We start from the raw sequence: 15223 nt of genomic DNA on the forward strand, positions 1-15223 counted from the left end.
GTTATTAAGCTAACATTGATGGATCAAAGTAATCTACTGCAGGGTAACCACAGGAACTTGAGTTTAAGCCCATTCTCCTTTCTTAGCCCAACCTACCTCACAGGGTTCTTGTTGTGAGGATAAATAGGAGGAAAAATTCTTGGTTAGCTGCCTTGAACCCATCTAGGTAAGGCAAGCTCTAGCAAAGTAAAGGAATAAATGAAAATGGGAGACCTGGCGGCTGCGTTCCCACGACAAAATAAGCTTTCATGTTCCAAGTTCAGCCTTGTCTGTAATTGTTTGGGGGCGCTGACAGGTTGTTAACCAAAAATGCTAATTCCCCCCCAAGAGCCCTCCATACATTTGGCATCTCAAGCTGCTAAGCTGTGACCTTGCGAGGCAAACTAAGGCGGTGGGCTTTGCTTCTGGGCCCCATCCACAACCCTTCCCCGTTTTGTTTGGGAAACTGAAGGAGCTGCTGCACCCAAGGGTTGACGGCTTGCATCGGCCTGCAGCTGCTCCGAACGCTTCCTCACACCCCGCGGCACATCGCTGAGTTCGGCAAGGGCGCAGCTTCCCGCAGAGACGCGTCCACCGATCTGCCCCCAGCGGATCAAGAGCGTGGCTCTGCTCTGTGTTTTGCTCGCGTGCTCTTCCTCCGCCACACTGAGCCCACTCGCTGCGTGGGCGTGGAGGAACGGGGGCTCGCAAATTTGGGGAGGGGGGCCATTAGATGGCTTGGAGTGAAGACAAACGGTAAAGCCACACTGCATCGGGCAGAAGTCTCACCGTGTCTCCAAAGATGTTCGTGGGGGAAGAGAAGGAGCTCTGTTTTCCTTGCTGGGGTCGCAGGAAGCAACTGAGCCAGGGAGAAATTGTAAATAACCTTGGGGAGGCAGAGCTGAACAGCAAGTAGACTAAGGAGAGGCAGATTCTAGTCTCCCCTCTTATCAGGGAACATTTTCATGTCCTAGAATATTTTTTTTCCTTCTGGGGTTCCCCCACTAACACTGCATTAGCGTGACTTGCCAAACCACAGATGGTGGTCCGTCAGGGGCAGTCGCCGTTCCTCTCGTGCTGTCACGGGCAGCGGTGAGTTGCCTGCAGTCCAAGAGATTGGGGAGCCCCAAGACAGCCTTAATTTCAGACTGCGACAGCCACGAGCGTTTATTTTCTCCGTGGCTCAGCGTCTCACTCCAGGGAACGTGGCAGTGGGACCTGGGCTAGATTGGAGGTTTCTTCTCGCACAAACGTTGTGGCTGAATGGACCGCCATCCTTTAAGCACAGGCCTGCCTCCGTTCAGATCCTTCCATGCCAGAAATGAGACCGTTGCATAAATTCAAGAGAGAAGCGCCCAGGCTGATCTCTCCAGCAGATTTGACCTTCTCTAACCCTAGATGTCTGATTAGACACAGATCTTTCAGACCAATCTCTAGAACCAAAATTTCAGGTTCTTGGAAGTTTTCTGTCTCCCACAAACGTAGGAGAAAATATTGTGGGTTGGGGAAGGGTAAAGACAGATCCTTCCCTTCCCTTCCCTTCCCTTCCCTTCCCTTCCCTTCCCTTCCCTTCCCTTCCCTTCCCTTCCCTTCCCTTCCCTTCCCTTCCCTTCCCTTCCCTTCCCTTCCCTTCCCCTCCCCTCCCCTCCCCTCCCCTCCCCTCCCTCCCTCCCTCCCTCCCTTCCTCCCTTCCTTCCTTCCTTCCTTCCTTCCTTCCTTCCTTCCTTCCTTCCTTCCTTCCTTCCTTCCTTCCTAGTTTTCTCTTGGGATTTAGTGGAAAGAGGAAGATGCAGTGAAATTGGGCAACAAAACTGGATGGCACGATTGGAAGAGGAGAAGCCAGAGCAGCCACCAGCTCCCGGAGAGGAGACGGTGCCACTGAAAGACAGAACGCTTGCCGGCCCGCTCAGCCCCTTTGTAACCGAGGGTTGCACCAGACCCCGGTTCCCTTTTGATGAGAACCGCCTCCGATTAATCTTCCTCTTTGGGGGGAAAACAGAAACCCATTCCTTTAAAAAGAAAGTAGATGGAAGGGGAGTGATTTTTAAAAGGCAGAGGGATTTTTCTGCACGGCATCAGCTGCAGCAGTCCGAGCGGCTCTACCTTTGGCTGTGCCCGCTCCCCCTCCGCCAGGAACTCGGCACTTCCTTTGGATACGGCGGCCAGGCCCTTCAGCAGCCTCCGGCAGGCGTTCTGACCGATGCCGAAAGTGAAGCACCTGCAGCAGCAAGAGCAGAGGGACCGGGTGGGCAAGGAGGAAGAACCCCACCGCCCCCCAAGAGTCAACGGAGGCAGCGGTGGGCCCCAGCCTCGTCTTTCTGCAAGCTTTGCGCGCAGGCTGAACAGGAGGACCCGAGCGTCCGCACCAGAAGCGAGGCTTGGCTATCTGGCAACTCTAAATCAAAGCTCGTTCCCTTCGCCTTCGTGCTTCTTCCTCTCTCCTGCCCAATTACAAGCGGGCAGCTCTCTGGGCTTTGGCGAGGGCACTGGAGCCTGGCCTCCGGGATGGCTCGCCCCAGGAGACCAGGGAGGGGCCCAGTGCAGAACTGCCTAAAATCTGGAGCCTGAACAAAGCTGTTCCCAGCCCCCCTTCAAAAGCCAGAGAAGGGAGGCCAAGCCAAGTGGCTACGAAGCTTTGCCCAGCCTCCTAAGGGTTGTGGTGCAGGTGGGGAAATGCGACGTGTTTGCTACTTGGAGCTGCTGGAGGGAAGGCAGGATGTGGAAGGCAATAGATCAGAGTTTCTTGCTAGTTTGGCAAGCCTGGGGTGGGGTTTTAAATAATTTTGATGGGTTTCGGGGTGTTTTGCACTTCCACCAAAATCCACCACCTCAACGCACATTCAAGGGAGCTCTCCGCAGCATTCAGAAGATATGAACGTTTAGAGAAATATAACTAAAAAAAGGGGGGGGAAATGGGTTTAAAAAGACTAGGGTCGGGAAGGAATGGAATGGAGTTTCTTGGGGAGAAACACGGCTAGCTTGAACTGTGAGCCTTACAGCATTTTGAAGCAGTATTTTACATCAATATTTCAAATAAATTAATAGTTTGTGTAGTTTAATTAGCTGCAGCATACTACGTAAATCACATAAGTTGAGAATAGAGTGGCAGGGGTGCCTTGGGGTCAAAAAAATCAAGAAGGCCCAGGGTTGCTGGGAGTCGGGTGGCATATAAATTTAATAAATCCTTATTATTATTATTTAGATGGCAGCTGTGACTCTGTGACTGAAGCTCTGCTCCTTATTCACCTGAGTTGGCCATGCAACATGTAAAAAAAAGAAAGAAAGGCCATCTTGACTTTTTTGACCACCGACTCCCCTGAAAAATGGTCCGCTAAGAAAACCATAAAGATCAAAATCTCCCTCAAGTTTGGCTTGGCGGCTGGTGATTTTGTGGACGGGTCCGGGCAGATTTTGCCTTCCTCCGAGAGGACTTTTCAGCTTCCCAGTTTAGCCCACGAACTCTTTCTGGCGTGGCTTTCATTTTCACGAGGGCCCAGGCGCCGTGTGGCCTTTGCGGTCTACCCAGTCAACCCTGAATCCCTGCGCTTCCCTTGGCAGCATTTTCGGGAGGGGTTTGCCCTGGCCGCCCCCTTCCAAGGGCTGCGGGAGAAGGGCTGGCCCGAGTCCCCCAGATGGCTGCGTGCCCAAGGCAGGGCTGCCCTCAACTGCTAGGTCTGCAAGCCGTGTGGCCTGGGCACCCCCTCGCCTACCTGGTGGAGAAGGCGTGGTTTCGTAGGAGCTCTAGGACTTTGCCGGTGTTGCTGACAGCCCCGTCGGTCAGCAGGAAAAGCAGGCGGGGATGCCCGCGGTGAATCGGCTGCCGGATGATCCATTTCAGAGGCGACAGGAGGTTGGTGCCCCCCATGTCGGCCCGGATCTTCTTGACGCTCTCGCAGGCCATGGCCAGATTCTCCTGGAGAAGAAGTGGAGAAGGGGCTCTGGACACACAGCCCAAGGCGCATTTTGCCACCCGCTTTAAATCTGGGCAAAATCACCGACTGACGTGAACGCAGGGGGGGACAGGATCGAGACACCCATAGGTAGGGGAGGCTAGACTAGAGTCTTGTCCCTCCTCAGGAGAAGGGAAGTGGGGTCATCCCCGAAATTAGCTCTCGCCTATTGGCTGCGGCTCTGTCCACACGCGGTCTGGGCCCTGAATTAACCCGTTTTCAGGTTGGTCCAGGACGCTGAAGCAGGAACTAACGCAGAGACCTCCCTTCCCACCTCAGTTAACCAGCCAGCTAACAACGGTGTGGTTGCAGCCCCTCGGTTTTCAGTGCATGGCGTCCGCACAGGTGTCATGAGACACGTTTCCTGGATGGAGTCCAAACCGCCTTTCCTTACCTCTGAGTAGGTCTGGCTGGCAGGAAATATGGCCTTGAACGTGGACCCAAAGCCAACGATGTTGAAGAGACAAACCGGCCCGAGACTCTTGAGAATGACCAGCAGCGCTTCCTGTAGAAGCAGGAGGGACACAATTCAGGCGTCCTAACCAGCACATGGGGGACCCGAGGCTTTCATGCTCCCATTCCTCGAGTGGGGAATAGAGCCCCAGACGTGTCCAGTTCCAGCAGGGAACATTTGCGAAGAAGAGAGTGGAAATGCCCTCTGTGTACGCTCAGAAACCCATCTGCTAACTCTCTTTCCATCCTCCCAGACTTGCTAAAGAATTGCCAAGTTCTGCCCCCCCAGTCCAGAACTGTCCCCAGAGAGAAAAGGGCCATTAACCAACTTGGACCACGTTGCAAAGACGCGTTTTCTGGGCCAAATGGAAGCCAGAAGACTTACTCCTCCTTACTCCATCTCCCCAGTTATTTCTCTCTCCCCCCAAAAGGTCAATTTTATGCCGCTTCCAGCTCCTCCAGGAAATGCGGAGAGATTGGCAGACTGAAAATTAAACCCAGACAAGGTGATTCGTCGCCCCCAATTTGCACAGCTACAAAGGCATCTTTTCCCCGGCGCAGACGCATTCATGTCTTTTTTCTCCCTTCAAGATGTGAGAAACGTCACCTTTTCTGATTTCCTTCAGAGAATTGCTGCTGACAGCAGAGAAGGAAGAACTGCCTCGTGGGCCCCAGCATGATTTGGCTCGCTCAGGTCTAAACTTGTTTATGTGAAAATAATTAGCCCTTCCGGCTGCTTGATTCTACTTGGGAAGAGAGAGGGACACATGAACCAGCTTGTGGCTCAGGGAAGGCTCTCGGGACTGTGCACCATGGGGCCAGATGAAGAAGGCTTCATTTGGGGACCCCCTTTGGGGCCAGGGAAGGAGGAGAGGCCCCCAGGAGTGGGACAACTGCTGAGATTTACGAGATGGGAAGTCTTTATTCCCGCCCGCTCTCTGGGGGTTTCAGGCGACGTTTCTTTGCTTTTCAAGTCTGTATTAGTAGGGCAGGCAGAACTAGAGGCGGCTGGCTGGAAGAAGTTTGATTTCACGGGAAAGCCAAACGTCCAGGAGATAAATGAACCCCCCCCCCCACTTTAGGCTTCTAGCACCCGCCTGGAGTCCAAAAATACTTGGCGTGCAAAGCTTCAGTGCTTTTACGCTCTTCCCAGAAATTGCAGGGCGGTTTTCCACCTGCTTTGGCGCGGCCTCCATCGGGGAAACCCCCAGGGGGCTCAGCCAGAACTCTGCCAACCCTTGGCTTGAGCCCTTCCGTCCATGGTGGAAGTGCTCTCAAGGAAAATTCGCAGCCGGGGGAGCGTGCCAAGTGGCACGTTGCCCCCTTGTCGGGGTGACGGAGAGCATCTCTTGGGGGAAAGCGCAGGAGGCCTTTGGCACCCAGGCTACCTCCCTGCGTTGCAAGAGCGGGATTAATGAACGGTGAGTCACCTCTTGAGAAATTAGCAAAATGCCGCAAGGCTTTGGCGCAGGCTGCTTCCAAGCGCGTGGAAGGCAGACCTGCCAGGGAAGAGACGCCAAATCTTTCTGTTTCTCCCTGACAATACTTATGCTGGGCACCGTCGGGTGCTGTGCGCTCCAGGCACGAAATGAAATCATGCACATTTCGATGGTTTGCAGTTTCTGCCTTTCTTGTCTCCTATCCCCATGGTGCAATCAGCATACCCCAAACAGTGTGTGCGTCTGACTCTCCGTTCAGCAGCACACGCAGATGTCATGCATCACTCCGCTGGGCCAAACAGGCTTCCTTAACTGTTACTCCCCCCCCAGTCTTTCAGCTGCAGTTGTTGCTCGTTTACCTTTTTTTTCAACAGCATAGATTTGGCTTAGATAGATAGATAGATAGATAGATAGATAGATAGATAGATAGATAGATAGATAGATAGATAGATAGATAGATAGAGCTTAGGGGTGGCTTAAGTTTCCCACGCTTCCTCATTCAGCCAAGTAGATCCATCTTAACTGTCCATCGCTACCCGTCAACAGTGCAGAGCAGTGTTTTTCAAACTTGGCACCTTGACGATATGTGGGCTTCAACTCTCGTGCTGGCTGGGGAATGCTGGGAGCTGAAGTCCACACATCGTAAAAGTTCCCAAGGTTGAGAAACACGGATCTAGGGAATAATCCTGCATCTAAAGGGTATCGTGTTTGCATGACACCCCTGGACGTTCTTAGGAAGACGTGTTGTAGACGTGCTCCGTCATCCACTGGAACCCTGGATCAGGGATGGGAACCCAGAGCCCTCTCTCTTCCTCTGGCCCCAACCCAATTCTTTGCAACCCTCCCCTTGAACCAAGACCTCAGCCATCCTACCTTGACCCGAGTGATGTTTATGCCACTCATACTTCCGCTGCGGTCCACAAGAAATATGAATTCTCCGTGGGTCTTCCTGAGGTTGGGCTGAACCCTTTTCAGATCTGGGCAGAAGTTTAGCATGATCACCGGGTGGTGAGGAATATCCTTGTGAAGCCTCTTCCTGATTATTTCTGTCTGAAATGACCAAGGAGAATTAAAATGCATCTTTGCAGCCTTCTTCGCCTTCCCTGGCAACCTACACATCTGGAGCTGAGAAACTAATGGGGGAAGTTTCCCTGGAAGGCTATGACTTTCTGGCAGAAGGTTGGACAAAGACAGACAGGCGGACAAGAGAACGGGAGGGGAGTGAAACGGAAGGGCTGTGCAGAGTTGAAGAACTGCAGACAGATTGGATACAAAGACCAACAGGAAAGTAACATTTCCAAACTAGAAATCAAGCACGTAGACTGAGATAAGGAAACCAAAACCGTGGATTTGGGGGGAAGAGGAGAGTCTCATGACAAAGAGGAAAGGAGTAGCAGAATAGATCTTTCCCACTCCCTCCATGTGAACCTGCCTAAATAAATCCTGGCAGAAGACTTACGCACAACTGGCAGAGCAGCACCCTCCTCTAAGCATAGCCAGGATTTGCAAACCAAATGTCATTATAAGCCAAACGTTACTGTGACCGTAAGAGTTTCTCGGGCAAATTTCACCGCAGACAGGGATGAAATCCACCCACAGATGCAAGTTCATGCGTCCCATTAAGATTTATAATTGATATATTAAAAGCAAGGGGAAAGATGTAAACAAGAGTGTTACTTAAACATGCTTCATTTCAATATTCCTTTTATTTTTTCCACTCTCTTTTAAAGCAACAGTGTTTGCTTGTTTATTTAAATGTATTGGCCGCCCAACTCCAGTGGGCTCCAGTCTAATGGGCATATCTGATTTTCTTAAAATAATAATAATAATAATAATAATAATAATAATTATTATTATTATTATTATTATTATTATTATTATTATTTGGGGTTTCACCCTGACCTTGAGAAGTTTAAGAAACCTTGAGCCCAGTGGGGAGGGTCTGGGGAATCGGGTACAGCCCAGAAGGAGTCTGGAGAACTCTCCATGTGGTTGATGGGCTACAGATTCCCCGCAGACTTTCTACCTGTGGCCTCGGACCCCAGGAATGCCTTTCTGCAGGATCTTCGCCTTGCCAGAAGTGGTAGAGACCCGGTTATTTTTGAAGGCCTTTTTAGCCCGTGGAACCGGATTCCCTGGGTGGGCCAAGAACGCTGCCCGGCTGTGCCCACGTCACTCCCCCAAACCAGTTTCGGCTGGAGGGAGGTTCTGCCTCCTAGGACATTTTCCCTAAGCATTGGCTTGTTTATTCTGCTGTGGCTTCTTCTCCTCTTTGTCCTCGCTTGGACACTCTGACAAAAACAGTTGGGCTTTTTTATTGTTACACTTCGGGGCGGAGAAATGTTGATGAGACGTTGCCTTTCAGAAGATGTCTTACAAATACTTATTTACTCATCCCCAGATGATGCACGAAAGATTTTTTTCCGGTGCTTTAGCCTCTCCACCCATCTGGAAGGGAGGTCAGTCTGGTGCCAGAAGTCTTTGCTCGGGGGAAGAACACCTTCCTTGCGTCCCCAAATTGCTACATCTAATCCCAGCTGAATTGTTTGGCAAAGACTAATGTGGGTTTTTGTTTAATTGTCTGGAGAGGCCCCATGTGACTTCTACCGAGACAAACCTTCGCAGGGTCTTCATTTTTTCCTCTTCCCCGCCTGTTACCCAATTATCGGATAAAACTAATAAAAACTGATTAGCTGCCCACCAGTTCCTGCGGATGTCTGACCCACGCAATCCTCCGCATTAAATGAGCGTTTGCACAACACGCCAAAGAGAAGGAATTAATTACCATCTCCTACTGACATTCCCAGACTGAATAGATCTAAAGCAAAGATAAAAATGAAAATCAGCCTCTACGGCGCTCGTGGACCCGAATTCGGTGCTGGAAATCACGCCACCCGCCCATTTCCGTGATGTTGCGGGACGTTGTTGGTCTGCCTGATATGGATGTTGGGACAATCCTGATTTTAAGCAGTGCGTTCTGCGGGGACGGGGGGGCAGGGGTTGGCTGCTTCCACTGGCAGGACGGGAGGAGAAAGGAACAAAGCTACAGGCACAGGCCTTGGTGTTCAAGATGCATGTCTGAATGGGCACCAGTTTGAGAATCCCCTTTTAAACAGGAGTTCCGGAGCTGGGGATTTCTGGCAGCATCAGAGGTGGGCCGCGAAGGAAAAAGAATGGGGGGCTTTGCATCTCCAGCCCCGATGCTCCAATCTTCAGTGCACCCCCCGCCCACCTTTTTCTCTGCACTGGGATCCTTCTTCGTCCCTTTGATGAAGTCGTTTCGACCCTTCAGGTGCTGCTGATACTCCACGGGAGACATGTCTCCTTCTTCCACCAGGACGTGTGGCATGTGAGGTTCTGGAAAACAGGGGAAAATGACAACATGGTCCAGAGTAATTGCATACAGACCATCCTGGAAGACGACACGTTGGACCCGCCAGTTGAAGGAGAAAGCTTCATCCATTTTAGAATGAGCGAGGGGAAGGAGGAGAGACTCCCAGCGATTTCAGCTCTAGTTTTGAGTGTTGCAATTTGCAACAAACCCAGTAACACACACACACACACACACACACCAGAAACGGGAACAGGGATTTGCCAGAGATGGCATTCAGGAGATGGAAAGAGCTGCTGGTCCAGAGTTGAAACACGCCACGTTTCTGCCCTTCCCCAACAAGGGAAAATCCCCCCACCGCCAAGCTAAGGACAGAAGACATTTCCCCACCTACCACTCGGGTGGATCAAGATCTCCACCGGACGGTCAAAGGTGTGTTTGTTGGCCAGCGTGATGGTGATGCTCTTGGCCGACCTGGCCGAAGGGTCAGCGTCCGCTCGGATCTCGTGCGTCGGGCTTTCCACTCCTGTTTTGGGAAGCCGGGGGAAAATAGGGCGGGAGGACCTCAAAGGTCATCTAGATTGGCCCACTGCTGGGGAAGTAGCTTTGTCGCTGTCCAATCCCTCCAGGTGACCACCCGGCCTCCATTTCAAAACCTCCTAACTGGAGTCCAGTTTCTGAGGCAACTGACTCCTTTCCTGAAGGGGCTGCACCATGAGGGCCATCTTCTCGTCATTCCCACCCATTTTTGTATTCCGTCCTGATACTCACCCGGGAGAGAAATGGTCCTGAGCTAACTTATCCTCTTTGCTAGCATCATGATGATCCAGCTGTTAAAATATCGAGGGTTTGGGGTTTTTTTTGGTGAAATCTATTTGCTAAGGGCAACAGTGATGTTAGAAATGAGTGTATGTTAGAAATTAGAAATATAAAGAAAAACTTCCTGGAATAAGATCTATCCAACCGCGAAACAGGCTCTCTATGAAGGTGGTGAGTTCTCCATATCTGGAGGGTTTTTTTAAGATAAGGCAAAACGTTCAGTCTTAAGGATGGTTGAATTAGCTTTCCTGCACGCTGAGAGAGTTGGGCTAGATGATCTTTGAGGTCCCATTTGCTGGTCTATGACCATCATAAAGATTTGATTTGATGTGGTCCCTTCCACCCTCCCAATTTCATATTCAAAAATAGGCTTATTTTTTTATTCCCTGGTGAAATTATAATGTTAAAAAAAACACTCTATTTTTTGTGAATGACAAGCACTTTATATGATTTTCCCTTGATTAATCAGTCTTCGCTGAGTATATTTAGTGAAAATGCTTCTGTCCACACGTGGGGACATCCGATGAGGCAACTCCTGCCTATATTTTGCAAATTAATGGAAGCGTCTCCTTTTTGCCCTTGAGGGAGAAGTCTGAAAACTTCTCTGGAGGATTAGCAGTGAATATCACACAGCATCTCTTCACGATGCTTCAGCAGTACGTTTAATTACATTTGTTCTGATTATTTCGATTCGTGGGGTTGCATGGTTTTTAAGCATGCGCATGCCCTCGTTTCCTTGCTCAACCTTTGAGATGGGAGGGGAAGTTTTCAAATTAAATTCTGATCCAGTTCTGCCTCTTCCTGGGTCTGAACCATTGTGACTCAGCTGCCAAGAGTAGGACACATCTTCACACCTCATTTTGCCTCACTGTTCACTCAGATTTCCTGGATTACAATCCTTTCTCAGCTCTTTAGGGCATTTTTATTGTACCTTCCTCTTTCCTGGGATCTTCAGCCTTCTGGCTTCCCGCCCTTCCATTCAATGCTCAGGGAGCATGGGCAGAGGGGCATTGCCCCCTTGGGGTGTCTTCAGATGGGGAACTTGGGCACAGAGTAATGTTTCTCAACCTTGGCCACGTGAAGATGTGTGGACTTCAACTCCCAGAATTCCCCAGCCAGCAATGGGGAAGCCAGCAATTCCCCAGCCAGCAATCTTCACGTGGCCAAGGTTGAGAAACACTGCCACAGAGGGATGGGCAATGGAAGAGAGCCCCACCCAGAAGTCACCCCTCTGCCACTTAGCTGAGAATAAGTTGGAAAACAGAAGCCTCTTTTGCCAGGAAAGAAGGCTTAGAAGAAATTAGAAAGTGTATTTTGGTTTAGGATTGGTTGGCAATCAATCACTGCCCAAAAGAAGCCAGAGCCATGATCTATTGGACTCCTAGCCTGGCTGTGAGGAAGCCAACTCAACTGAGTGACTTGCAGAGAGAGGAAAACAGACCCACTCGCACCTCTATGGGGTCTGGCAACATCAGCACCTTGGAGAGCTCCCAGGAGCCCTTCAGCACCTGTTGGGGATCTGTAGATCTTTGCCTTGATGGCCGTGCAGCTGCCTCGGAAGGCCATCTGCTGGGATGCTAGTGGGCTTCCTCAGGCAGTTGGTTGACCACAGGGAGAACAGACTGCTGGGCGAGATGGGCCAGGGGTCCAATCCGGCAGGGCATGGCTTATGCTCTCATGTTCTTAAGGGAGGCCTTTCGGTGGTCAGCTGGCCAGCATGAATAACTGACCCAGAGCCGTGTTTTTGCTTGCTGATAACACCAAGACCTGCTCAGAACCTCAGAATCCCACAGGACTAAGGCACAGCTGTGGGGCTGCAGGCTTATCCTGAGCTTTTGGGTATCTCAGTTTCTGCAGATCTGAATCCCCAATAGACTTCTGGATAGTTTGTGATTGATGGGCAAATTTCACTCTTTGTAGTAGCAGCTACATATAGAACCCCCACCCCCTTAAAAAGTCTGCTGAAATAGAGAAAGCTTTTGAGATAATCCTGTGCCTAGGATTGGATCTGCTCCACACAGTAATGTGATGGGGTGGGGAAAGTGGTATTGGGATGGGTCAAAATCTGGGTCCCCAGTAGATGTTTTCCCTCCAAGGGCTGCCTCGTATCACCACCTCCTTGGCTAACGTCGTCCCTTTGACATCCCAGCTCACCTGCCAGTAAGCACGGCCCTCTGATCTCCAAGGAGAAGCTGAATTCGTACTCCACAGGGTTGGTTGTCTCCGTTTCCAGAAGATGAGCCAGGCAAAATTTCCCTGCTTGTTCTGGAGAAACCGGGCCACAGTAGTGCCTGTCCCTGCTAAGGAGAAGACCGTTGGTCAGAAGATGCCACTTAGCTTGGCGAAGGTTGGGTAGACCTTGTACTATCCCACTAAGCCGTTCATGCAGCATGTGAAGCCGACTAGCTCTGGTTCATTCAATGAGCCACGATCAAGCATGCTTTTGAGCAAGGATGAACCTAGCTAAAGCTCTGAACCCAACCTTTCCACCATTAGCACACTCCCAAGATGCTCTTCCTTAAATGTTGGCGTCCTGAATTACTTGGCATTGTTTTCTACTCTGCTACTGACGCATTAAGAACTTCCCTGGTCTGCTTTATTTCTACTAACAAAAGCCAGGGATTTTGGGTTTCACCGTCTTTTTTATTTAATGTGCGCCTTCCCCATTATGAAACACCTCCCCCAAAGTGGTTTCGATGAGTTGATGCCGATCAAAGATTATTTTCCTGCAGTGTCTTACTTCGTGCATTATTAGATTCTTCTAGGAAAAGGGCATCTGCAATTGCGATCGTATACCTGGCCTAAAAATTACTTTTGTCTTGGATTTTGTCAATGTCTTTTCATCCTTTAACCCAAGAGACTAAAATCAGTGACTCATGCCTATCCTTTTTGCAACAGGAAAGCAAACTCTAGTAGAAGATATTCCTCCCATTGGCTTCTTACAATGGAAGGTGGTGTCCAGAGAAGCTGGTGGTCCCATCGGTTGCTTTCTGGGGAACTCTGGGGACACAGACAGCCGGAAGGAGGACCCTGACAGCACCGCTAGGGAGGGTCTGCAGCTCAGAAGAAGTGCTGATGCAGATGGACACGTTTACTTGAGGAGGAACAATGCCCACGTTGGCCACAAAGACAATCCGCTCCAGGTCTTCATCCAGAACAACTTGTCCTGTTAAAAGGAAGCTCAGATTACTCATGTCTACTTAGCGAGCCCCGATCAGCTTGTCAGCACTTTGCTGAAGGCTTTTAAGGAGGAGCAGAGATCTTCCTTTCTAAGGGAACCTTTTTATTTTACTACCTCCCATCTTCCCCACCCTTGCAGCTTCAAGACACGTTGCACATCAGAGCTTGTACAGACAGTATCTGAGAACTACGGGAATTGAAATCCAACAGAGCAGGAAGTTAAGGAGGATTACACCTACTTATTTAATCTTCTCCACCCAACCAGAGCAGTGGGCATTATTGCCATTTTGCGCACACACCCCTGCCCAGATCTCCCTCACCGTCTTCATCCAGAGGCCTTCCGTTGCCGGAGCTGCAGTCCTCGATTCTCGCCTTGTCTTTGATTTGCACCGTTACCACCCGCTCGGAAATCACGGCTTCAAAGCCCACCACAGTTGTGTATTCATCCAACGGGTAGACAAAGAGGCCTGGGAAAGGAACACAACATTTCAGTGTGGTCAGCAAGGATGAAACCTGCCTGTGGCTGGAATAAAATCTCCCAAAGGGAGAGAAAAACAACAGTTCCAAGCCCGGAACGAAGAAACCCAGCCTGATCCCTTGACCCATTCCCATTCCCAGGGGCTCTCTGCCCACCTGCTGCGGCAACCCCAGGTAAAAAATGGAGGCACAGGGGGTACCGCGTTGGAACCCTCCAGATAACTCTTCTGAACTAGGGATACTTTGCCTCCCCTTCTCATCCCCTTGTAGTTCTGGAAAAAAGGAGGAACGAAACTCAGAGAGAGGCGACCGCACGCACCTTCAAAAGGATAGGTCTCGGTGTTGCTGTAGGAGAGGCAGGCGGTCATGCCAAAGGCGTAGCCACTGACGCACGAGGTGACTTCGGAGGCAGCCAGAGGGAGGATGGCGCTGGTGGTCCGGTTGATCAGCCCAGGCATTTTGGGGGTCGTCTCAGAAAAGGTTCCCCAGGAATGGAGGCGGAAGGCTTGTCCCGGGGCTCAGCTGCTCTCCTCTGAAACAGAAGCATCACGTCTGCCCTAAGATGGCCGCTAGCGTTGGTACAGCAGGCCCCCTTAGGGTTGGTTCGTGGCAACAGGAGAAGTCGGTGGTCGAAGACCCGAGGCTGCTTCACATTTGAGGTCCAGGCGATTCCCAGCAGTTAAGCCCCCCGTGCAATTTCTCTTAAAATGTCCTCCCCCACCAGAAAGGGCTTCTGTTTCTCTCAAGAGTTTGAGAATTTGTTTGGGAGATCTCCCCAGGGGTGTTTTCGATCTGGCTTTGTCACTGGGAAAGAGGGCCTTTTACCGATAGGTTGGGCATCTCTTTCCATCCCCTGCTTTTCTCTAGGGAGCAGATGACAGCAGGGGAGGCCAAGGGGCTACAGACCCCAGGAGGGAGAACCAACCGTCTGGCGAAAGGGAGGGCATTCGCACCTCTCCCAGCGCCTTCGTCCGCATGAGGACGGAAAGATGCTGTTGTGCATTGCTCTGAAGAATTTACCTTTCCCAGTATTTGAGCAAAATTCTGTCCTTTGAAGGACCGTTTAGAAATGTGGTCTGCTTCTACCGCACCATCTGTTTAAATCTCCATGTTTTCTCTTCTGAGATTAAGCAAACACTTCTCAACATAAGGAAACGTACAGTATGGCACGACTGTATACATAAGGCCGATTCAATAATCTGTCACGGATGAACATGCATGTAAAAGGCTGGCTTTGTGTCGCAAATATTTCCTCTTCTGGATTATGCACACAATGCACGGAATCTTCAGCTAAGCCAACAGAATGGGTTTGAACAACATGGCAAAACACACCGCCCACAGCTGCCCACGGTTAAAACGAACCAAACCAGCCATGTTGTACGAAGGTACCTGGTCAGCCTCTAACAGAACTGGTTAACTTTATTGTGAGGAAGTGCACACCTGCCCCACGCCACAGAGGGCTTCCTCTGGGATTCTCTCCTCCTCTGGAATCAATTAATTGCAAAAGCAATATCTCTTTCATCAAAGTAAATGAGAACTGGCCGGAAAAACCCCCCCGATGCTTTCACCACTGATGCTAATTTCAAAGGCTCTTT

General features: G+C 50.6%; 1 protein-coding gene across 2 annotated transcripts in view; it reads right to left on the reverse strand.

The window, feature by feature from the left end:
• Window positions 1–14618, reverse strand: part of VWA5B1 (von Willebrand factor A domain containing 5B1) — a 35827-nt gene extending 21209 nt beyond the window's left edge. Inside the window, exons 1-10 of one of the 2 annotated variants that reach the window (XM_088147649.1) lie at window positions 13948–14618; window positions 13472–13618; window positions 12915–13137; window positions 12126–12271; window positions 9547–9678; window positions 9054–9178; window positions 6695–6871; window positions 4324–4434; window positions 3690–3892; window positions 2083–2197 (exon numbers count right to left, since the gene is read on the reverse strand). In XM_088147649.1, coding sequence (XP_088003775.1) covers window positions 2083–2197; window positions 3690–3892; window positions 4324–4434; window positions 6695–6871; window positions 9054–9178; window positions 9547–9678; window positions 12126–12271; window positions 12915–13137; window positions 13472–13618; window positions 13948–14086 — 1518 coding nt within the window. In that variant the 5' untranslated portion in view covers window positions 14087–14618. Of the gene's footprint in view, window positions 1–2082; window positions 2198–3689; window positions 3893–4323; window positions 4435–6694; window positions 6872–9053; window positions 9179–9546; window positions 9679–12125; window positions 12272–12914; window positions 13138–13471 lie in introns of both variants that reach the window. The other variant, XM_088147648.1, reaches the window with a different exon arrangement.
• Between the last annotated feature and the right edge of the window lie 605 nt (window positions 14619–15223).

This window comes from Python bivittatus, unplaced genomic scaffold (genome assembly GCF_059951505.1).
Source record: "Python bivittatus isolate LINGU-HERP-01145 unplaced genomic scaffold, Pbiv_v1 ctg000510_np1212, whole genome shotgun sequence".
Classification (NCBI taxonomy): domain Eukaryota; kingdom Metazoa; phylum Chordata; class Lepidosauria; order Squamata; family Pythonidae; genus Python; species Python bivittatus.